At 40.2% G+C, this 23,235-nt stretch overlaps 1 protein-coding gene across 1 annotated transcript in view; it reads left to right on the forward strand.

The window, feature by feature from the left end:
* The first annotated feature begins 1,280 nt into the window (after window positions 1–1,280).
* The window catches only part of CLIP4 (CAP-Gly domain containing linker protein family member 4), a 33,733-nt gene continuing 11,778 nt past the window's right edge, over window positions 1,281–23,235 (forward strand). The window contains exons 1-9 of the mRNA XM_065401301.1: window positions 1,281–1,307; window positions 1,950–2,097; window positions 7,053–7,192; window positions 8,447–8,540; window positions 9,251–9,412; window positions 13,133–13,251; window positions 17,554–17,790; window positions 19,825–19,960; window positions 20,773–20,910. Of these exons, the coding sequence (XP_065257373.1) occupies window positions 1,965–2,097; window positions 7,053–7,192; window positions 8,447–8,540; window positions 9,251–9,412; window positions 13,133–13,251; window positions 17,554–17,790; window positions 19,825–19,960; window positions 20,773–20,910 (1,159 nt within the window). The 5' untranslated portion in view covers window positions 1,281–1,307; window positions 1,950–1,964. The remainder of the gene's footprint in view (window positions 1,308–1,949; window positions 2,098–7,052; window positions 7,193–8,446; window positions 8,541–9,250; window positions 9,413–13,132; window positions 13,252–17,553; window positions 17,791–19,824; window positions 19,961–20,772; window positions 20,911–23,235) is intronic.

Genomic DNA, 23,235 nt, shown 5'->3' on the forward strand with positions numbered 1-23,235 from the left:
TGAGCTCCTGGGGCAGCGCAGCTGCAGAACCTGGCCTGACCCGGTGCTCTGAGCTGTGTGGTGGCAGCGGCATGGCCCGGCTCCAGCCGGGCGGTGCGGCTGTAGCGTTGCCAGCCACCAGTGCTCCAGGCAGCGTGGTTATGGGGCAGGGTGCGGGGGGTTGGATAGAGGGCAAGGGAGTTCGGGGTGGTGGTCTGTGGATGGGGGTGTGGATAGGGATCGGGGGGGAAACAGGGTTGAATGGGGGCAGGGGTCCCGGGGGGCAGTCAGGAAGGGGGAAGTTGGATGGGGTGGCGGGGGGCAGTCGGGCAGGAGTTCCAGGGGCAGTCAGGGGACAGGGAGATGGGGTGATTGGTTGGATGGGGCAGATAGGAGGTGGGGGGCAGGCCACGACCCCCTCCCCTAACCGGCCCTCCATACAATTTACAAAACCCGATGCGGTCCTCAGGCCAGAAAGTTTGCCCACCCCGGTCTAGATAATACTTAGTCCTGCCATGAGTGCAGGGGACTAGACTAGAAGACCTCTCAAGGTCCCTTCCAGTCCTACGATTCTGTGATTGTGATCTACTAATTTTATGAAGAACCTACCCTGTTTAAACTTCACACCTAACTATTTAGGTTTTAGTGTTCTTTTGATTGGTATATGTGACAGAACTGTATAGCTAATGATTATGTCACTCTTTCTGTGAATAGAAGTTTACAGAGTCACTAGCGAGATGGTTTTACTCAATAGCCAGAAATAAGTGTAGTGATCCATAGGGATGGGATGTCTCTATGGTGTTTTTTTGTTTTTGGAGAAAACCTTTTGAAATTGTGGTGTTCTAGTAATATATCTAACTTTTCAGGAAGTAAACATGATTGGAAACAATTTCATTTGCATGAGAAGTTTAGGGAAGCAGAAAGTAGTAACCCCTGTGTTATGGCACCTCTATTCTTGTAAAAAGTGTCATGGTACCTTTAAGTGTTAGTGCCCAGGACCTAGGTTTTCAATTTCTCATCCAAAAGATAGTATTTCCAATAGCACAGTTACCCTAGCAGAATGATGGTGGTATTGATTCAGTTCTAACTAAGAAGTGGTGCCAGCTTCTATAGTACTTGCTAAGGTGGGTGTTCTCTTTTACATTTACTAACCAAGTCTCATTTGATCCTGTTCAGATTGGACTAGATTGCAGCCTGGCTAATAGAAAATGTAATTAATCATGCTGTTAAATATTTCTGTATGGCCATTTGATTTTAATTATTATTTTTACTAGGTTATTCTGGGGCTTAGAAAGTTGGCTGGAAGTACTGGAAGTCACAGCACCACGGTAAGTACACTGTATTAAAATTTAGGGCAGGCAAGTTGGGAAGGGACTGACATGGAGGCAGGCAGAGCAGGGAGGGGCACAGGGAAATTTGGCAAGGCTCAGGAATGAATCAGCCCATGAGAGTTGGGGCCATCCGTGGGAAGATTAACATGGTGAGAACACTCTTCATTTTTGGGAAAGGGAGTGGGTAGATTGACTGGCTTCTTGTTTGTGGGGGCAGGAAAGGGAGGTGAAGCTTGAGATGAGAATGCTGAAGATGAGTAATAGTTAGCACTTCACATTTTCATAAGGGTGTACAGACATTAAACCTTACTTACAGCATGCCTGTGAACTGTGGCAGTATCCCTTTGACCATTTGACAGATGGAGAAACTGAGACAAGGATTTTAAATGACTTCCCTAAGACAATAAAGCAAATCTGTGACAGACAGGATTACAACTTGGGTGTTCCCAGCAGCATGCTCAAGCTACTAGTTTCTACTAATAAGTACAGTTTATTATCACAAAAATTTAATAATTACAATGTTTTGCATGTTTCAAAAAGGAATGAGATGAACTTCAGTGTAAATCACTGTTTATAGTTGTGTATTGTAATAGAATGTAGCCTACAATATTTGGAGTGGGTTTTTTCTTCTTGTTTAAGGTGGCTTTCTAGAAGATGACCATAGAGGATCTCCCAGAACCTTCCCAAGAAGGAGATTCATTGATTGAAAGATATCAGTTTTTATTCCCAGGCTCTGAAACATCAGTTACTTTTTCAGTTGCAGCAGCACCAATGCCTTCAGACTGTGGTATGTATATTTACAGAAGGCAAGTGTTTGTGAAACTACTTTGAGATCATGTGCAGTGCCTGAGTTTGAGAGGGTGAAGTGAGATTAAAAGAATACCATCAATTTAAAAATTATGCTTCTGTCTGAAAATGTATCTACAGTTTATTACAAATACACCTCTACCCCGATATTACGCGATCTGATATAACACGAATTTGGATATAACGCGGTAAAGCAGTGCTCCGGGGGGGTGGGGCTGCGCACTCCGGTGGATCAAAGCAAGTTCGATATAACGCGGTAAGATTTTTTGGCTCCCAAGGACAGCGTTATATTGAGGTAGAGGTGTAATACCTGAAATTTTTACAAGTGAAATTAGTGGAAAAATATTTTCTAGTTTGTGCATTTCAAAGCACTTTGTTTTCAGTCGGTTTTGCTATTTCTTCTGTACATTCAGTTACCATGAGCTTCACCTGGTTTTTGTAGGCTCCTCACACGTCAACATGGAAGTGAAAGTTGTCTAAATTTTTTTTTAAAAAAAGAAAAGGTCTGTAAATCCACAAAAAATGGCAGGTTGACTCAAATGCAGGTGCAGTGCCTGAAAATATTTTAAAATCACTTTTAAGAATTGACCAGATTTCTAGTGGGAGAGGCCCCATAAGTACTCCATTTTCGAAACCCACAGTGGGACTTTCAGGGGGAAGAAAACTTCTATTGGAAACATTGTGTTCATTACAAAGGAGAACAGTATCACTTCCATAAAGATAGTGGAATTTGCCTTTTTGAGATACTATTAAATTGTCTTTATATTCATCCTTTGAAAATAGAGTTATATATTTGAAACAGGTTAAATAAATATTGTCCCATTTGATTTAGTGATTAATTGGAAATGTTTAAGAAAATCTCTACCCTCCCTTCAGATATCAAGGGTGCTTGGGAAGTGTAAAAAGCTATCTTTCAATTCTGGTTTCCCCAGGCATTGATTCCATATAACATCTTTATTGTACTTCCATGCTGCTGAACACTGTAGTATTCTATGTTCAGGAAAATTAATGTTCTTGAGACCAACCTCAGTTGCTGGTGTGAGGATCTGGGATTTAAGGTTTTAAGGATTGAACATGCTGTATTTTAATATGTGAATATGTATCTTTTACTGCTTAGTCCCACTTTTTTTGATAGATCTGCTTACTCAATGAGCCAATCATTTCTGCCAATGATGCTGGCCTAGATTGCCTGTTTTTCCACTTCTCCCTCAAGCACCTCCCTGGTTTCTCCCATTCTGCACCCTGTGTGTGTGGGAAAACCTCCCTATCTGAATATGTAAAGGCACCACCCTATTCTATATCTTTCCTTAAAATCTTCTTGTGATATGAAGGCAGGCAGAGCAGGGAAGGGACACAAGTCACCAGTTAGGCACTAGTTAGGCTAGTGGTGAGATGGGACTTCTGTTGTTCTGCTGAACTTCGTTTAAATGTAACCTCATCTGATCTCCCATACCACATGATTTCTGTTTTGTCCACCTGTTGAAGTCTGTCTGAAACCCAAATAGTGAGCTCTCTGGGTCAGGAACTGTCGTCTTTGTTACTTAGCACAATGGGGCTTGATCCATGTTTGGGGTTCTGGGCAATTCCCTAACGTAAATAATGTAGGGGTTTGCGCTAATATTTATAGACTCCTATATATGACTTGGTGTTCAAAGTTTTGTTTTTTTGTTACATGCTGAAAGGACTCTGTAAAAATTGAGTCATGGGGGGGGTTCATGTTTGTTCTCTTAACTTTCCATAGCCAAGTTGCTCAGTTTACCAGTTAAAAAGATAATTTCTTTTTAACTACCAGCACCACAAACTCAGTCTGGGATCTGAAAGCTTAACTGTACCCTTTCTGGTTTGTACATTATTTAACACTAATGCTTCTCCATTCAGATAACAATTCTCTTGCACTTCCAGAGCTGTCTGACGCTATCAGGAATAAAAATTAATAACTAACCTTTATTTGTATCAAAATAATAAACAGATTTGAATACGCACAGTGAGTCTGAACTCTACCTTACCAGCTTTATTCCAGCTTCACTCTGAAACACTGTTTTTAACCTATTATAACACTGTAATGGAGAAGAGAATCGGAACCAGTGAGCAGAACTGTCAATAATATAGTTATAACTTCTTCTGTCAGAGGATCTCAAAGCATTTAACAAATATTTGTTTATTCCTCAACTCTATTGGAGATTTAAGTGTGGCATGTGGCGTTTTCATTTTAGATTTTGGGGAAACTGAGGCATGGGACGATGAAGGGCATTATCCTCTTTTTCACTAAACGTGAAGAGATTTACCAAAAGTCTCACAGGTCATTAGTGTAGTACACCTCTACCCTGATATAACGCGGTCCTCGGGAGCCAAAAAATCTTACCGCGTTATAGGTGAAACCGCGTTATATCGGGTAGGGAAGGCTGTACCTCCCCAAACAGCCTGGCCCCGCCCCATCCGACCCCCACCTATTTCCTGCCCCCTGACTGACCCCTCAGAACCCCCGACCCATCCAACCCGCCCCCCCCCGCCCCTGCTCCTTGTCCCCTGACCGCCTCCCGAGACTCTCTGCCCCTTATCCAACGCCCCAGCCCGGCACCCTTAACACGCCGCTCAGAGCAGCGTGTCGGAGCCGTCCCTAGAGGGGTGCGGGGCCCGGGACAAATCAGCCTCCCCGCTAGTCTCCTCACTGTCCGCCCAGCGCTCCCGCCCGCCCGGCCGCCGCTCGTATCCTCACCCCATCTACCCACCACTCGCCTCCCCGCTAGTCTCCTCATCGTCTGTCCGGCACGTCTCCCTGCGTCTGCCCGCCCGCCGCTCTCCTAGCCGTCTTCCCGCCCGCCTCCTCACCCCCCTCCTGCCTGCCGCTCCCCATTCGCCTCCTCACCCCGCTTGCCCACCCACCTCCTGCCCGCCTCCCACCCTTAACACGCCACTCAGAGCCGCGTGTCGGAGCCAGACACGCTGACCCCCCAGAGCGCACAGCCCCGCCCCCCAGAGCGCTGCTTTACCGCATTTTCTGTGAACCCATGTTATATCGGGTCGCGTTATATCGGGGTAGAGGTGTAGTAGAGAAACCCAGCCCTGTTGACTTGCAATCCCATGCTTTAGCCATTAGATTATGTAGCCTCTGTGATGAGTACAAAGATGCCATTTTACAGTCATCTGTTTAACCATAACCATACCAAAATGGTAGTTATTGCTGCTCAGCTTGGGTACTCTCTCTGATTACCTCTTAATGGTATCTAGCGCTTAGCTTCAGCAATGTGTGTGCGCCTTGAGAGAGCAGGTACTGGGTAAGAACCAAGGGTATTGGATCTGCTTTTTTAGCCTCCTATCAGATCCTTTCTTCCTGTGTATGGTGGTGGTTGTGCTGTTTATCTGTCAGGTTTATAAAACCTTTTACTGTTTACTGGTATGGATATCATAGTTGGTGAACTGGTATACGCTTTTTATTAGTTTCTCTCCTCAGTATTTGTTTGGGATTCTATAGTTTCTTTTTTATCCAAATGGTTGTTATGTTATATTAAAAAGTTGCCTTCCAGTACATAATAGAGAAACAACTTCCTAGCAGTTTAGAGATCTGGAGGAGATGCATGGGAGATAATCATGGCTAGGCCACTGTCTGCTCGTGACTTGCTGTGATAGCTTTCAGCATGATATTTTCTTGGGCCTAGAAAGAGGATAAATGTAATGGGTACGTTCTACTTATTCCCAAAGCTATATGAATTGTTGGTGCAGGGTGGCTTGTGTTAAGAAGCAAGGCTTGAGTGGTGCTGAGAGTTGAGATTTTTGACAGAATTTGGATTTGAATTAGAATTGCTAAGTGATAAATAGCTTTGAAGCTCTACACTGTTTTCTGCCCTTTGGAGTCAAGGGGACGTGATGAAAGAAGCTTTAGAATATTGATGTGTGAGCTCCTCATTTGCTTTATCTCTTGACCCAATTGAAGTTGTGGTGAGTCTCACTTTTTTGGGGAAAAGTCGTGGCGATGCATCCAGAGGTAGTTTATACCATCTCAACTCCTCCAGTGTCATGCTGTCAGCCCTGTCCCAGAAGTCTGAGACCTATATTTACTCAGAGTAATATCTCTGTCCAGCTAGCCCTGTATCTGCAACTGATGCAAGACAAGTTGACATTTTGTGCATTCATTATAAACCTTTTAGAAGGCAGCACCATAGTAGCCTTTGGGGTGATAAAAGTTCAGTGATTTCCAGTTTCCAATCACTGGCTGAGTAAGACACATCTAGCTTCCATTCCTCCTGCAAATAATCATAGCTATCCAAATTCTTATTTTCAGGGTTTAAAAATTTTCACTAATACACAGCATATTACCTTGTGTGGGTGGGGGACATACATAGGTTTTTAATCTGGAAGGCTGTATCTTTGATGCCTGCATTTTGGGTTGTAGTGAATGCCTTTCCCTTATTATCCTGATTATTCTTTATTTCTGTTCTCCTGGATGTCATGTATAAGTGTGCATGGTTTTTCTGTGATATTATTTTTTTGGGGAGGGAGGGGCAGGTTCATAACGTTGAGTAAGCAAGTGCAAGTTCCATCACTGTAATTGAATCTACTAAGGGCTTGTCTGCGCTCAAGAATAGCTTTGATTCAGCACTCTGTGACCAGCCTGAAGCATGGGTAAATTTCTGTTAGCATAATTGTTGCAAACACTTGCATGTCCTTGTCTAAACTTAAAACTCAGCCCCAGAGCACCAATACAGCTATATTGATTGCTGAATCATGGCTTTCGCAAAGTGTAGATAAGGCCTCAATGAGAAGAAAAGATAAAAAGTTAAGGGAAGAGGCTGAATTTGCTTGTGATTTTGAATTTCAGATCTGTGCATCTCCTCCCTACTTCTTGCCTCAAAAAAGTTTTGAAAAGTAGATGCATTGTTGAAGCATTTTAATACCCAAATTTGCATATAATACTCCAAATCTTTTCCTAAAAACCAGAGTTCTCCTTCTTCGATCCTAATGATGCAGCATGCCAAGAAATTCTTTTCAACCCTAAAACATCAGTCTCTGAATTGTTCGCCATCTTACGGCAATGGGTCCCACAGGTCCAGCAGAACATCGATATAATTGGAAATGAGGTGAGGAATGAAGGAGGATTCCTGAACAGTTTCAGTGTTAAAGAAAAATGGTATAGTGTTGATAATGATCAGAACTGATCTTATTCAATAGCCGAAATAATAGGTTCAAGAGATTGTTTTTGCCTTATAGCACATAGCTACTGACCAGTATAACAGTGATATAGGCACCAATACAGTAGAGGCGACATTCAGCTATCTTTGCGAAAGAGAAGGAAGATCAGTATATAACTATTCAAGAAAATTGTGAGAAGGAAGCAAGTATGGGTTGAAGAAACAAATAGAGAAGTTCTTTTTGGAACTAAAATGATTAGGATTTCCCATCTTCCACTTTTCTGTTTACAGTAACTTTTAAAATTCTGACAAAGGTGGGACTTGCAAAAGCAACTAAGTCACTTGGAAGCTGAAGTCTTTTTCCTTATTTCATCAGGTTGTGTAGGCTTTTCCAGATAGTCCAGCATGCATTCTTCATACAGCATCATAACTACAGGTTTTATCAGGGTACTGGGGGACCAAAGGATTAAAATGTGGGTGAGGAAGCAAAATTAGTGTTTTAAACAGATTTAGTTTTCCTGGGATGCATTGCATCTGAACTGGAACAGTTAACTCTTCAACACATTAAAGCCAAGCTGGTGCTAATGATGGAAAAATGATATAAAACCTGTAAGCACTGAAGGTTAATAATGATAGATACAAATGACTAAGTATCCATTTTGCTGATTTATATATAACTACAGTAGAACCTCAGAGTTACGAACACCTGGGGAATGGAGGTTGTTTGTAACTTTGAACAAAACGTTATGGTTGTTCTTTCAAAAGTTTACAATTGAATGTTGACTTAATAGAGCTTTGAAACTTTGTTATGCAGAAGAAAAATGCTGCTTTTAACCATCTTAATTTAAATGAAACCAGCACAGAAAGTTTCCTTACGTTGTCAAATCTCTTTTTTTAAACTTTCCTTGTATTTTTTTTTAGTAGTTTACATGTAACACAGTACTGTGCTGTATAGTATTTGCTCTTTTTTTTTTTTTTTGGTCTCTGCTGCCTGATTGGGTACTTGTGGTTCCAAATGAGATGTGTGGTTGACTGGTCAATTTGTAACTCTGGTGTTTGTAACTGAGGTTCTACTGTACATTGCACTGGTAATGCACCTTAGCAAACTGCTTTGCTAGTCTCCACTGCAACAAATGCATAAGTCTGTGTGTGAAAGCAGAATTTATTCAATAATTACACCAGTCATGTGCTGTTTTTCTGCAGATCATTAAGAGAGGCTGCAGTGTGAATGATAGAGATGGACTGACTGATATGACTCTCTTACATTACACCTGCAAGTCAGGGGCTCATGGTATTGGTGAGTAAAGAAAAATAGAAATTAGAAATGGAACTGTTTGCCTTGATAAATCAGAGTCTACCCCTCTTCCGTTTGAAAATTGTTCCTTATAGTAAATTTGCTAGTGCTTAGCCTTAACTCTTGTAAACATTTTATTTGTATAGTGCCTTAATGGCTGTTAGAAGGGATGATACAGAAATTATTTTATGTATTAATACCAATTAAAAAAACTAAACATAACCGAGAGGTTTCTCGCTTGGTAATATTGAAATCTCAGGCTCCTTGGGAGAGAAAAGGAATTTTTGGTTGCATTTCATGCACATTTATAGGAAATAAGAGTGCATTTAGCCCTCTCTTTCTTGTTGACTCCTGTTGGCTTTTATCAAAGTACCTTTTTACACTGATACTGAACCCAGTTGTCCACTCTGCTCCAGCAAAAGGAGGTGGGTTGGCTGATGGAGCTTTAACATTGCTGGCAGAAGGTCTGAAAATTAGGCATTGTGGAGCCTCACTCCACCACCTCCCTGACCTGTCTCTGATGCCTAATTCTCAAGAGAGCCTTTTTGTAGCAAAATGTCTTTCTATAGGCTTTGCTCTGTGTAGCCATAATTTGGAACACAAAGGTTTTCTAATGCATTATATGTGATATCTAGGCTGGTATATTTATACCACACTGTTAAACTCTTAACTAACATTTAAAACAACTTTTTTTAAAAAAATCTGCTTTGCAGGTGATGTTGAGACTGCTGCCAAATTCGCCTCTCACCTTATTGATCTGGGTGCAGATACCAGTTTGCGTAGTCGCTGGACAAATATGAATGCTTTGCATTATGCTGCCTACTTTGATGTTCCAGAACTTATTAGAGTTATTTTGAAAAATGCAAAGCCCAAAGGTAGGTATTATCAAGTATCAGTTTTCTTAGATAATATGCCATTCTGCCCTTCAGTTAACTGACCCATCCAGTAAATGGGGTTGTGTAGGCATAGATGAAAGCTGCACTTTCCCATAATTTTTTTTACAGTAATTTCTCATTCTCTTTAGTTTGCTTTTTTGGTCCATTTTCTCTGAACTGAGTTTATGCTGTGGTGCATAGGCCAGGTTGTTTTTAAAGAAGAGGGAGTATGATGGGATCAGATTTCATAAATAGTGAATGGGAAGTGAGGGAATGGGGGCGGGGGGAGGGTAATATAACGTCAGTTTACTTACCTCTAAACTTTTGCTGACAGAGTGAAAGAGCAGATGTGAAGAAACAAGCACAACTGTTCTACTTGTGAAATCTCAGGCTTTCTGAGCGTGCCCTTATGATCAAGAGGCAGACTCAGAAAGGAAGAAGCAGGCTATGGGGTAGATCAGTTCTCGAGTACATAACAGAAGGTGAAAAAGATGCATGCTGCTAGCAATTGGAGCTGCTATTGACGTGTTCATATGTCTCACCTCCACCGCCCATTTAAAAATGAAGCAACTAAAGTGTCATATCTGAGATAGTAAAATGGGTACAGATTGGGATGGGAGACCCCACTGGTAGTTATAAATGCATTTAAAGTTCTGCAAATAATGGTATAAATTAATAATCAAAGTCTAACCCAGTATATTAATGCAAAAGGTAACTGACACTGGTTTCTGAAGCAGAAGCCAATATTACTGTGTTCCTAATCTGCATGAATATCTACACCAATAAACAGTTTGTGCATTGTACTAAATAAACATTCTTCTGGTTGTGCTGTCTTGTAGAGTTGTCAGATGCCTCTTTTTAACTAGCGGTAATTAAAAAGACTTCATTTTTAGAACTGAAAAGATGTCCTTTTATAAATATTGACAACTTAATACCCCATTTTATGTCTAAAAACGTCATGTAGACGCACAGGGTTTGTTTACCAGATCTTGCATAAGGAATTGCCAGAGTATTCATCCATAAGCATAGGTGCTAGTGACTGCTTTAGCATCTCTCAAAAACAAATGGAGGGTGGGCGGGCGCTCATATCTAGGGGTACAATTAAAAGGCAAAGTCCTGGATTCTGGTGTTGTAGTGAGCTCCTTTCCCTTTGAATCCCTGTCACCGCTCGAGGAAAGCCTGGATCTTTCCACAGTGCTCGAACGCTAGCCAGAATTCTCCCTTCTAATGCACCATATTTCCTGAGAGTCTAGGGGCAACAAACTGTAGCCAGCAACAAGAGACAAACCACTATTGCTCATGTTCAGAAAAGCAGTCAACATCATGTTGCAACAGCCACCCTCCCCCTCTCTCTTCATGACTTGCAGCAGCAGAATGGCTCTTGTGCCAAACACCTGGCCTCGTACTTGTTCAGTTCTCATGCACAGCTGCTCCAAGGAAGGGCAGGGTTTTGTCCAGACATCAAAGAAAAGGTATCTGGACAAATGACATGCCCCTCATCAGCTCCCATATGCGTAACACCCACAACCTAAGAAAAATGTGATTGCCCTAAGATGTTTATAAAACAATCTGCCTGGCACAGTTTCTATTAGTTGACTTAATGTGTCAGGAGGTTTGGATTAGTGTAAGAGATACTCTTAACATTTGGGGAACAAGACTTAATTGGGCAGACTGTTCCATAAGAATGTGGTTGCTATTTCATTTCAGATCTTGTGGAGAAACAAGTATGCATGTACAAACAAAACATAGTTTTTTTTGGTTTGCAGTGAGCTGTGTGGAGGGACCCAAGTGTACCTTGGAGGGGTCCATACTGTTCTGGAAAAAAAAGTCACAAGATTTACGTAACCTTTCAAGCAAAAGGTGTAATGAGTATGGCATGAATTTAGAGACACTCTTCCAAAGAAGAACCAGTTACCACATGAGCTTGATTTACTGCAGCAGTAAAATGCCCTGCATGCCTTCATATTATAATCTCAATTCTAAGAATTTTAGAGTGAACCTATATAGAGAACTGGTTTATCCTCAAATTGGCAAATATATTCAGATATGAGAACTCTTTCATTCCTTGGGAATGAAATAATGTTTTTGTGTGTCATGCTTCTGGTATATAATCCCATATACATCATTCACAACAAACTGTATTGCTGCATATTTCTTTCCCTTCAGATAGTTCCCACGTAATTATACAGGCCACCTAGTTAAGCTGGAAATGTGTGTAAACATGCCTCCAGGTTTTGTCTATGTACTTTTGTTTTCATATACACCTCTACCCCGATATAACGTGACCCGATATAACACGAATTCGGATATAACGCGGTAAAGCAGTACTCTGGGGGGGGGGGGCTGCGCACTCCGGCGGATCAAAGCAAGTTCGATATAACGCGGTTTCACCTATAACGCGGTAAGATTTTTTGGCTTCCGAGGACAGCGTTATATCGGGGTAGAGGTGTATGTTGTGCAAATTTACAAAGTCTATGTAAAATGCAATAAAGGGGTAATGCTAATAATCTCAAAGTGTGTGACTAAGTTTTGAGGACATGATGGTGGTCTGATAGATATATTTGAAGGCTTTCATTAAAAAAAAAAAAAAGACTGGTTTTTCAGAGGTGCCGAACACCTGTAACTCTCATTGACTTTAGTTGGTGATATCTGTATTCAGCACTTCTGAAAATCAGGCCATATATGGACGTGGAGATGTCTGGTTGGTAGCCTAACTAGGCATGCAAATTTGCCTGGTTTTATAGATGGATTATCGTAGATATTTTACTGATAATAGTAATTTCAAGCTTATATATAAAGGTACCTAGTTCACATTGGTGTAGTCCCATTTCAAACAGGACTATGTTAACGCAAAATAGATACTTTTTAAAGTATGCCAGCAGGGTCTACATGGGGCAGTTAGAATGCAACACATTAGAGCACTGGTGTGCTTTGGTATGCCATGTAGACAACCTTTCTGAAGTTAGATAGCTCAGAGTTGAAAGGTTCTGTGTCCATTTTCATGGTCACTGGTTCAAATTTGAACTAGGTTAGTAACATCTGAAAGTCACATGAAGGTTGCTTGGTACCGTATGTGAAATGAGTTGGAGTTGTGGACAAATGTCCACATCCTGAACTGGCACCCATTTTGTTAGCCTCAGTGTTGATGCCAAAGATTGCTTGGCTATTGAGACTGAACTCTTTTCTATCAGCTAAAAGTAATTGCTCCAAAAGGAGGTTGAGGCACATTGGGGTAATCTGGGGGAATTTGTATTATACTGTACCCATTCTTGATTGGATTATAACATTTCATTCTGTAAACTGTCAATCTAAGACCCTTTATTCTCACTAATTCATTTGCTTTTTATGAAGTAAATACGGGAAGCGGGGGTGCAATCGGTGTTTGCCCAATAAAAAAGAACACAGTTGTGTGGAAAATACACCTTTTTCAAAGTTTTTACATGTTTAACCAACGAATAGAAATATAAATGTACAAGCATCTTGTTACTTACCCAGAATGCTCAGTCTTAGATGCGATCTGCTATTTAGCTATTATTAGTTAGCATTCTGCAATGACAGGAGGTAACTAAGGTAGAAGATGGGAGTTTGTAAAGAATATATATATGTGTGTCTCTATATATGTAACTAGCATCTGGGTTACAGATAATAGTGCTTATTTATATGTTGAAATGTTTCAAGTAACACCTCTTCCATTCTCACTCATGTGATGTTTAATTGCAGATGTGGATGCCACCTGCAGTGACTTCGATTTTGGAACAGCTTTGCATATTGCTGCGTTTAACTTGTGTACTGCAGCAGTGAAGTGTTTACTGGAACATGGAGCGAATCCTGCCTTTAGGGTAAGGTGTAAGATTTCAGATGAATCAAAAGGATGAAAAGTAATTATTTTGACTGTTTAATGTTGCTGTAGCCGTGTTGGTCTCAGGATGTGAGAGAGACAAGGTAGCAAAGATATCTTTTATTGGATCAACTTCTGTTGGCGAAAGGTTCAAGCTTTCAAAACTACCCAGAGTTCTTAATGTCTGGGGAAAGAAATCAGCGTTTCTGTGCTAAATACAAGTTGGGACACAGTTAAGCATAATGGGTAACGTTAGGAGGTCCCTTGAAATAGGCCTGGTCTACACTGGTGGGGAGGAGGGGGATCGATCTAAGTTACGCAACTTCAGCTACGTGAATAATGTAGCTGAAGTCGACGTACTTAGATCTACTTACTGTGGTGTCTTCACTGCAGTAAGTCAACGGCTGACGCTCTCCCGTCGACTCCGCCTGCGCCTCTCGCCCGGGTGGAGTACCGGAGTCGACGGGAGAGCACTCGGTGATCGATTTATCGTGGCTAGACTAGACGCAATAAATTGACCCCCGCTGGATCGATTGTTGCCTGTTGATCCAGCGGGTAATGTAGACAAGCCCATAGAGTGGGCAATAAGGGTTAGATTGTTTATGCAAAGGGGTTTGATGTGGGCCATTGAGGGTTAGCAGGCTGGTGTGTGTTAGGTTGTTGTAATGAGCCATGTCCTTGGTTTTAGTGTCTAGCAGTGTTATGAATTTAAGTTTCCAGGCTTGCCTTTTGAAGTTGTTGGACAGATTTTCTTTAGGGATGAGCGTTGAAAGGTCAGATATGCAGTGATCACTTGTGAAAAGTGGTGGTCCATAGGTGTAAGGGATTTTTTGTCTTTTGTGATTTTCCTGTGTGAGTTCATTCAAGAGTGTAGTGTCTTCGACTACAAGAAAGGGACCGAGAGACTTTATCCGTTGGGCCATATGAACTGGAACCATAAACTCCCTGAACATTAAATCTCACCAAATGAGGGTCAACCCATCCTCATCATCGTATCCACTCATTATACTCCACACCCAAACATAGCTATTACATGAATATCATACCCTCATATCTCAATGTCTGTACTTTGACCTGTCAACCTTTTACCCCCAATCAGGGATATTGCAGATTATGTATTTATTACGCCACCTGATCTTAAGCTGAACTTCGCACCCCTTGATAATCTGTACGTTATTCCCTGATAACCAGAAACTTCTATGCTTAAATTCTGTACTGTTCACTTTTTTTTAAACATCATTTTAATTGACTGTCATTTAAGAAAACTTGTATGCAGCGGTGTTGTAGCCCTGTTGGTCCCAGGATGTAAGAAAGACAAGGTGGTTGATGAGAGAGTCATGTTTACACAGAGCTCTCCTTCCGGTCTGGGAAGTGTATTTAGCTGTGACACTCTGAATACAAGGCTGAACAGATTGTTTAGCATAAGTAGTTAACACATATTTCAAGGGACCATTCCAGGTGAAGTGTCCAGTTAACACCTCTCCAGTCATAAGGAGGAAATGAGGGAGGGGGAAAAGCTGGGGTGTGTGATTATCTGAGTTCTCTGTTCTCATCCTCAAAGGAAACCTGCATAACACCTTCAAAGGATGAGTCTGGGAACTTAAATTTGTAATTTTGCTAGATACTAAAAATCATGAACTAAATACATACATTGAATTCATTGCTTTTTACAACAATCTATAACAACGTCCTCTCCCCCCAGCTTTTCTTTTTCTTCCTTTCCCACTGTGATTGGAGAGGTGTTAACTGGCCACCTCACCTTGAATGGTCCCTTGAAAGGTTCTTTGTAAGATGCGTATAACTGCTTATGCTAAATAATCTTTCACAGCTAAATACAAGGTGACACTCTGCATATACCTACACTGCAATTAAAAAACCCATGGCTGGCCCGTATCACCTGACTTGGCTTGCAGGGCTCAGGTAACTGTGTGCCCCAGTGTCTATACTATCCCATAATTGAACAGCCCCTTAGCCTGCGCCCCGTGAGCCTGAGTCAACTGACACGAGCCAGCCATGGGTTTTTAATTGCAGCATAGACTTACCCACTGAATACATTTACCAGTCCCGAAGAAGAGCTCTGTGTAAGCTCAAAAGTTTGTCTCTCTCACCAGCAGACCTACCTTGTCTCTCTACATTTAAGGAAAATAGCCACACACACAAAAGAGTAACAACCAGTCCTGGGTTTTGGTCAGGTGAAAATGTATTATATTGAGTGGTACTGCCTGAAAGTCATTGGTAATTAATTTTGGAAGATTTTCCTTTTGGGGCAGTTGTGATCTGTTATGTATCCAACCCTAGATTTCTGTCAAGATCCAGTTCTGTCTAAAAGTCAGTTTAGCCACATTCCTCAAATTTTCCCATTACTGTATGAATGCCTGTCTTTTTATTGGTTAGTGCTCCTTTGTCCCCTAAAGAAGCCATTATCACACAGCTGTACCTCTGTTCAGAAACATAGGAATGCAACCTAAGATCATCACAAATGCTGTGTATTAATAGTCTTGCCCTAATCACATGAGCCCAAACACAGTCTCTCTGACAGATCTGAATACCACTTGTGCATGGGGAAAGAGTCTTGTGGTGGATGCTGAACCTGAATCTCCCATATTGCAGATTAGTAACTCTGACTTTGTTCTGAAGGAAACAAGGGTGGCTTCTGCTATAGAGGCTCCTAAGAAAGAAAAGATTTGGAGTTGTGGAAATATTAAAATGTGGGATTTTGGTTATAATTATCAATGTGTTCATTAAGAATAGTGCCTTGTTTGCCTTTATACATCCAGTTGTATGGCTTCAAAACAGTTTAATGGGTACCTCCTCAACTAGTGATCCCTGGAAAAAAGGAGAGATTTTGCCACACCTATCATATTTAATGATCTTCCACAAGCTCTTGCATGTTTTCCTCCTATAGCTGTTCTGCTAAAAACAATCGGTCTGTGGCAAATTGTGGGTGTGCCTGGACCATGTTACTAAAGAGAGAAAATGAAAGAGCTTATGGAATTATTTTAAAATAATTCCATAAGATCTTCCATCACAGTATCCAAACTTGCATGTTCCTTGTAGCTGCCATTTGGACTTCTGCTGATACTGAATGAGAGAGCCAGTTTTAAACCTTTAACAGTCTGAATTGTAAATGCTTCTAGAAGTGTTTGATTTGCTCATTTTAAAAATTGAATTGTGGGTCAATCTTCATGCTCCATCAGTTGTTAGTGTATGTACTTGGATTGCACTGTCCATTAGGAGCTAGACTAAGAGCGTCAATGTTTTTCCACCCATAGAATGTCTGTCTTCTAAGGCCTGTCAATACTAAAGTACAGCTCTCATTTGCACTTTGGGGACTATCATTTATCATGTTTTTTACAGTGGGTCTCAACCTGGATCTCAACCTGTTATCCTTTAGATGCTATCATAATAAAAATGCTAAATAATAATCTGACCTTGATTACAACAAGCATAGCTAAATTGTCCATGAGGCAGCTGTTTTCACATACAGCCATGGCAACCTTGTTTGTGTCTGCTGCAGCTACCATGCTGTCTAACAGTCTTTGTATCCTGCCTTCTGGGAAAGTCTAGGTAGCTGTTTTATATTGTTTTGAAATAAAGTTTCCAGGATGCATGCATGCAGTATCTGGACAGTGTACTTTGGGATGCACTAGCACATAACTGAGAGACAGGAGGACCAGTAAACTGGGCTACAACGATGTGGCAACTTAGGCACTGAGAATGAAGCATTGTTAGCTCCCTAGTTACTAACCAAATACTAGGCATCCAGTGTTGTGAGCAGACACAAGCCATGTTAGAGCCAAGCATAGCACAACCTAGTTAAAAACCTTGTCAAAAATTGTAGCATAGACCATGGTTTGGCTCACCATATCAAATTTGGTAATGATGGAAAGCCATTGCCAGCTAGTAGCTTTTCAGTGGGCTGCTCTTGGTCAACTAGTTACAGGGACTATATATAATATAATTATTTTTCAACGAGCAAATATAAATTGTATTAAAGCCACTTGGAGAATCCTTAGTTTGTGTGCCAATGATGGTATGGAAACTTTCAGATCATTGCAGTCTATTTTCTTAGTCCTTCATAACATGCACTTTAAAATGCTGTATTTTGTCTCAGTCAAATGCTTATTTTATATTATTATATATACATGTTTGAAAATTTTGGCTGATGGTTACTAACAACAGCAACAACAAAAAAAGGTAGCAAGGGGATTTTAAATCTTATAAATGGACACTACTTCTGCACAGCCAAGTTTTGGCCTGTCTTTATGTTAAGTCTTTTCATTATTCTACCTTGTTTATGTAGAATGACAAAGGACAGATTCCAGCAGACGTGGTTCCTGATCCAGTGGATATGCCATTGGAGATGGCAGATGCTGCAGCAAGTGCAAAAGAAATCAAGCAGATGCTGTTGGATGCAGTGCCTCTGTCATGTGACATCTCAAAGGCCATGCTTCCAAACTATGATCATGTCACTGGCAAGGCCATGCTTATGTCACTTGGCTTGAAACTGGGAGATCGTGTTGTTATCGCAGGACAAAAGGTAAGTGAGTAAATTTGAAACGGCACAAGTAATCTCCTGTGAATTGGGCATTTGTAGTACGCTTGAAACTGATTTCTTATCTGTAAATGTAAAATAACTTCTGGAAGGTATGAAATACGGATGGCAGTAGAGATGCGAAGATATTTCTATTGCTGGAAAACAGGTGGAAAGGAAAATCCCCTCGTGAGAAGCTGAAAGCTTATGTAGTAGTGAAACTTTTTCACTGTTGTGAAAAGCAGGTTTTGGCAGGCAAAATCTGTATTTTGTACCTGCAAACCCTTCCTTAACAGTCCATCATAATAAATAAGTGAGTCTTAGACTTTATAGAGTGTGGATCCAAAATGCTGCCAGGGCTCACAAATACCATTTGCAGGATCTTGTGACAGGAATTTATATTCTGTAGAATTAATTTAGTTTCCATTCCAGAAACTGGTAAAAGGTACGTTTAATTCTGCTTAGCCATTAGTTATTTAATTTCATTGGTGCAATGCAGCTAACATCTCCTTTGATGAAACACTGCCGTGTTATAGAGGTAGCAATATAATCTAAGGAGCAATGAGAACTTTAGTTAAATAACTGCAGCTCAAATTTTAATTGCTTTAAACTAGAGAAGTTTGGAAAAGTGTTGATCTATTGGTAACTATATTGGTATATATCAGGGGTCGGCAACCTATCAGAAGTGGTGTGCCGAGTCTTCATTTATTCACTCTAATTTAAGGTTTTGCTTGCCAGTAATACATTTTAACGTTTTTAGAAGGTCTCTTTCTATAAGTCTATAATATTTACTTTACATACAACAATAGTTTAGTTATATAAGGTTTCAAAATGTTTAAGAAGCTTCATTTAAAATTAAATTAAAATGCAGAGCCCCCCGGACCGGTGGCCAGGACCCGGGCAGTGTGAGTGCCAATGAAAATCAGCTTGCATGCCACCTTTGGCACGCGTGCCATAGGTTGCCTACCCCTGGTATATATGAAGTCATATACTTTTTTCCTCTTCTTGTAGGTAGCAAGGACTTAGAAATGATTTAAAAGCTATAGGATTTTTTTAAAGATTGCCATAAGCACACATGCAAACTTTGCAGAAAAATCTATTTACAAGAGCAGAATTCAGCATTTGGGTTTTCATGCACCTGTGACAACAGTACTTGCATATTTGATTTTTCTAATTTTTATTATATTAACTTTAGATTTATAATTTGTTCTTTTCAATTCAAAAACTTTCCCTCGCAGTGTATGAAGCAGCTTCCATTTTGAATTTGCATTTGTTATGTTATTGAAATTGGGTCAGGAAAGGTGACACAATCATTAGCTATACAAAAGGCATGCTAACTGAAATATATACAAGAAACTGCTTGTTCTGACAAGATAATTAACATATGAAAGTTGTTTAGCCAGAAACCATTGCACAATGAAAGCGAAGAAGAAAATAACAGCCATCAAAAATACTCGAGCTGCGAGTCAATAAAAGCTCAGAACAAAAAGAAAGAAATTTTTACTTATTTCAGTTACATACATAGAATGCTAGTTTTTATTTTGACATTGCACTAAAGCACTCTCCCTCCCCGTGAGGGTGGGCCTGGGCCTCAGTCATGCCTTCTGCATCCGGTAGAGGCCTGTATTCTTCAGGATACTTAAGCATGTGCCTAACTTTAAGCAGGTGAGTTACCCTTTGAAGTCAAAATGAATGAACCTGCTTAGTAAGACATGCACTGAAGTACTTTGCTGAAGTGATGTCATTGTCTAATGGTACGTCTTGTTTGTGACTTCTTTCTATTGTGATAACTGCCCAAAAATGCTGCTTTTGTTCAATCTCAGGTGACTTAGTCGTGTCTCTTATATCTTAGAACACATACTGGCTGGCATTTTTGAAGGAAAAGGATCTCTGCCCTCAAGGAAGGCAGAGGAATGTGAAAGTGGCAATCTGTATAGTGATCATGGATCTGGAGATGACTTACTATCTTACATAGTATCTAATAGACATGGTATTTATTTATTATTCACAAAGTCATTCTGTGTTAATTCTTTTCTTTAGGTTGGTACATTAAGATTTTGTGGCACAACAGAATTTGCCAGCGGGCAATGGGCTGGTGTAGAGCTGGATGAACCAGAAGGAAAGAATGATGGAAGTGTTGGAAAAGTCCAGTACTTCAAGTGTGCACCAAGATGTGGTATAACTTTATTTTCTAGATGTTTTACAGATACTTTGGAACCTTAATTTAAAAAAAAAAGAAAAGGAAAAATATTGGTTCGATTAGACGAGGTGTCTGTGGGTCAATAAATACAAATTGTTTGTCCCAGATTTTTCTATTTTGTAAATTCCTTTAACTGCTCCTAACTTTATCAGTTCTAAGTGTTGCAGAAGAAGCCATTTCTGATTACTTCCTTGAAACTGCAATGTAGTATCTTTCCAGTTTTGCCATCTTCATTGGTTATTGGCTTTTCTCACAGCCATAGTGTAATTGTTTCTTTTCTATTTGACATTTTCTCTCATAGCTTACTTGGCCTTCCTCTTTGAAAGAGATTCGTTTGAGCATTCATATATTCTTCTTAAAATTTCTCTCCATCAAAGGAATGTGATGTAGTCTCTCTTCTTTGTTTGTCAAATTGAGGTGTCTGAGTTGTAAATTTGCTTGGCATTTCATTTCCACCTGTGAGATGATGCAGGAGCTTTTGCTGAGGGATGTTCTACCTCTGTTTCCAGCTTAGCCACAAGCATCCTTTGTGATGCTGGGCAGAGCACTGAGGCACAGGATAGAGTAAGTGACTTTCCCATCTATAAAATAGGAATCGTACTTCCCTACCTCACCAGCTGTGAGTATAACAATCCATTAATTGAGGTACTGAGATACTTCGTTAAACAGAGTAACCTAAGAGAGAATAGCTAGGCTTTTTTTGTTGCATTACTGCTTCTCCTGGTTTACATACTGCATACAGAAAGAGATGCATCTCTCTCCATCTCTCTCTTTTTTTTATTCTCCAGGTATCTTTGCGCCTCTTTCTAAAATAAGTAAGGCTTCAGATCACAAGAAGAATTTTGTCAGAAGTCCTTCCACACGATCTACTTTGGTCAAGTCCAAGAAAATTGATGTAACGCACATAACTTCAAAAGTGAATACTGGTAAATTTTTTTTGTTATAAAGCTAGTCTCTCCAAAAATCAGACGGTAATTTTGCATATCTTTATATTAAAATCCTAGCTTGTAGTTAATTCATCCTCTTGGAATAAGAAAGGAGTATGACATTTATTAATTATGCCTTCTCGTTAACTGAAGTTGTTGGTGCTGAGAGGTGTTGAGCATCTGTCGCTCACATTGAAATAACTTTGAACTGCAGGTGCTTATGGCTCAGGATCAGGCCCTATGGCTCAATCACAGTAACAATTAATGTTCTACCATATGGTATGTCACTGTAATAGAGCACTGTTGTGTTATGCCTTTTTACAGTCCCCTGCAGCATGATGTAACATTGATTGCTGGAAGGTAAGATATGGGACTAGTTACACCGTTGCCCAATTCTGATAAGACAATTGCTATGACTTTTTCTAGGGCTGAGCCAGGGGAATCTGTAGAGTGACTAAAGGTTCTCTTCTCAGTGAATGGTCATTTTGGTGGTATAATATACCAAGGGGATCTAACATTACATATTGATATACTGTTCGGGAAAGGCTTACCATAGCACACGCGCTCTGAAGCTTTTAAAGCTGTTTCTGATGATATCTGTAAATGTCTAAAATCGTTTTGCTTTAATTACATAGATTTTATTTGACTTGATCAGCAGGCTGTCAAACTGTTGAGGAAAACAAATTTAAATGCTAATTTATATGCAGCTGTATATAAGTGTTAAAATATTGTAAGAAGTATTAACACCAATTTCTTCAATAAAAACCCTTCAGGCAAAAATAATTAGAAGCTATTTTAATAACTACATTATGTGTCAAGGGAATGAATTAGTTCACCTGAGAAACGAAGAATACATCTGGAGGGGATGGATATTCTTGTGTTTAAGTCCGTGGGTGGGGGCTTAGGAGATCTGGGTTTAATTCCTGGCTCTGTCACAGACCTCCTGTGTGACCTTAGTTTAGGCAAATCACTTACTCTCTCTGTGTCTCAGGTCCCCATCTGTAAAGTCAAGATAATATTCCTTTTCCTCCACCCTTTGCCTTTCTTGTCAATTTAGCTTCTAAGCTCTTTGGAGCAGGGACTCTCTTATGTGTTTGTACAGTGCCTAGCATATACAAATGGGCCCTGATCTTGATTAAATGATATAAAAATAATGCTATTATATGTATTGTTTTATAATTTCCCCTCTCTCTCAGTCCTGTCCAGTTGGATCCTTTATAATAAAGCAGCATGACTTTACAGGTGGAGGGGTATACATATATTCCTACAAAATTATTAAAATCCTCTAAAACATTCCTTTTTTAACTGTAAAATATGCAGCATATACAGACTACATGATGGGATGGTGGAATACATTTCTTTAGCAGTGATTTGGGATAACTTGCAAAAGTCATTTGACTCTCGCTGTCATGTCTATGTGGTAGACACGTGCTGCTCTGTGACCATTAAAAATAATTGGACATCTACAATTTTCTACACACTGACATACTTCAGACTTTCTGAAGTTCTCTGTCTGACCTTTGCTAGAAATGGGGCATTTGAATAGTATAAGTTGCATGGTTACAATTTGATCTGAAAAATGACATGCTCCACAAAGCTCATCTTTTTTTGAAATGCCTTGTCCTAATCATATCAACTTAGACAATTAACTTAACATCCAGGCAGTTTAACATGATGTGGAAAAACTGACACCTTGCATAAAATGCTACACTTCAGTAAAATAATTACATTTGTTTGCAAAACTGTAAAATGGATGGCATAAGCTATCTCTTTCTATAAAACATTTTGGCTGTTTGGTCCACTCAGAGTATTGTGAGCCATAAGACAGCTGTTTGTTAAGATTGAGCTATGATTTATTTTCAAAAGATCTTGACTAAAATGGAAAAGGATTGTTTTCCTCTGAGGCAATGCATTTGTGACAACAGTTTGTGATGAACTTGTTTTTTGACACAGCTGTGCCTAGCCATCTTTATAAATCCAAAAATTTGACATTTGCTTTAAGTAAAAATCAGAGTAAGTTATACATGGTACACCACTAGGGCTTACATGTGTAAGCAGTATTCAGTGAGCTGCCATTGTAAGATATTCTTATGCCAAAGGGCCCATTTATCTTAGGGCTGGTCCATACTAAGCCCCCAGTTTGAACTAAGATACGCAACTTCAGCTACGTGAATAACGTAGCTGAAGTCGAAGTATCTTAGTTCGAACTTAAAGGTACTTACCGCGGGTCCACACGCGGCAGGCAGGCTCCCCCGTCGACTCTGCCTATTCCTCTCGCGGAGCAGGATTACTGGCGTCGACGGCGAGCACTTCCGGGATCGATTT

The sequence above is a fragment of the Emys orbicularis genome, chromosome 3 (assembly GCF_028017835.1).
Source record: "Emys orbicularis isolate rEmyOrb1 chromosome 3, rEmyOrb1.hap1, whole genome shotgun sequence".
NCBI lineage: Eukaryota > Metazoa > Chordata > Testudines > Emydidae > Emys > Emys orbicularis.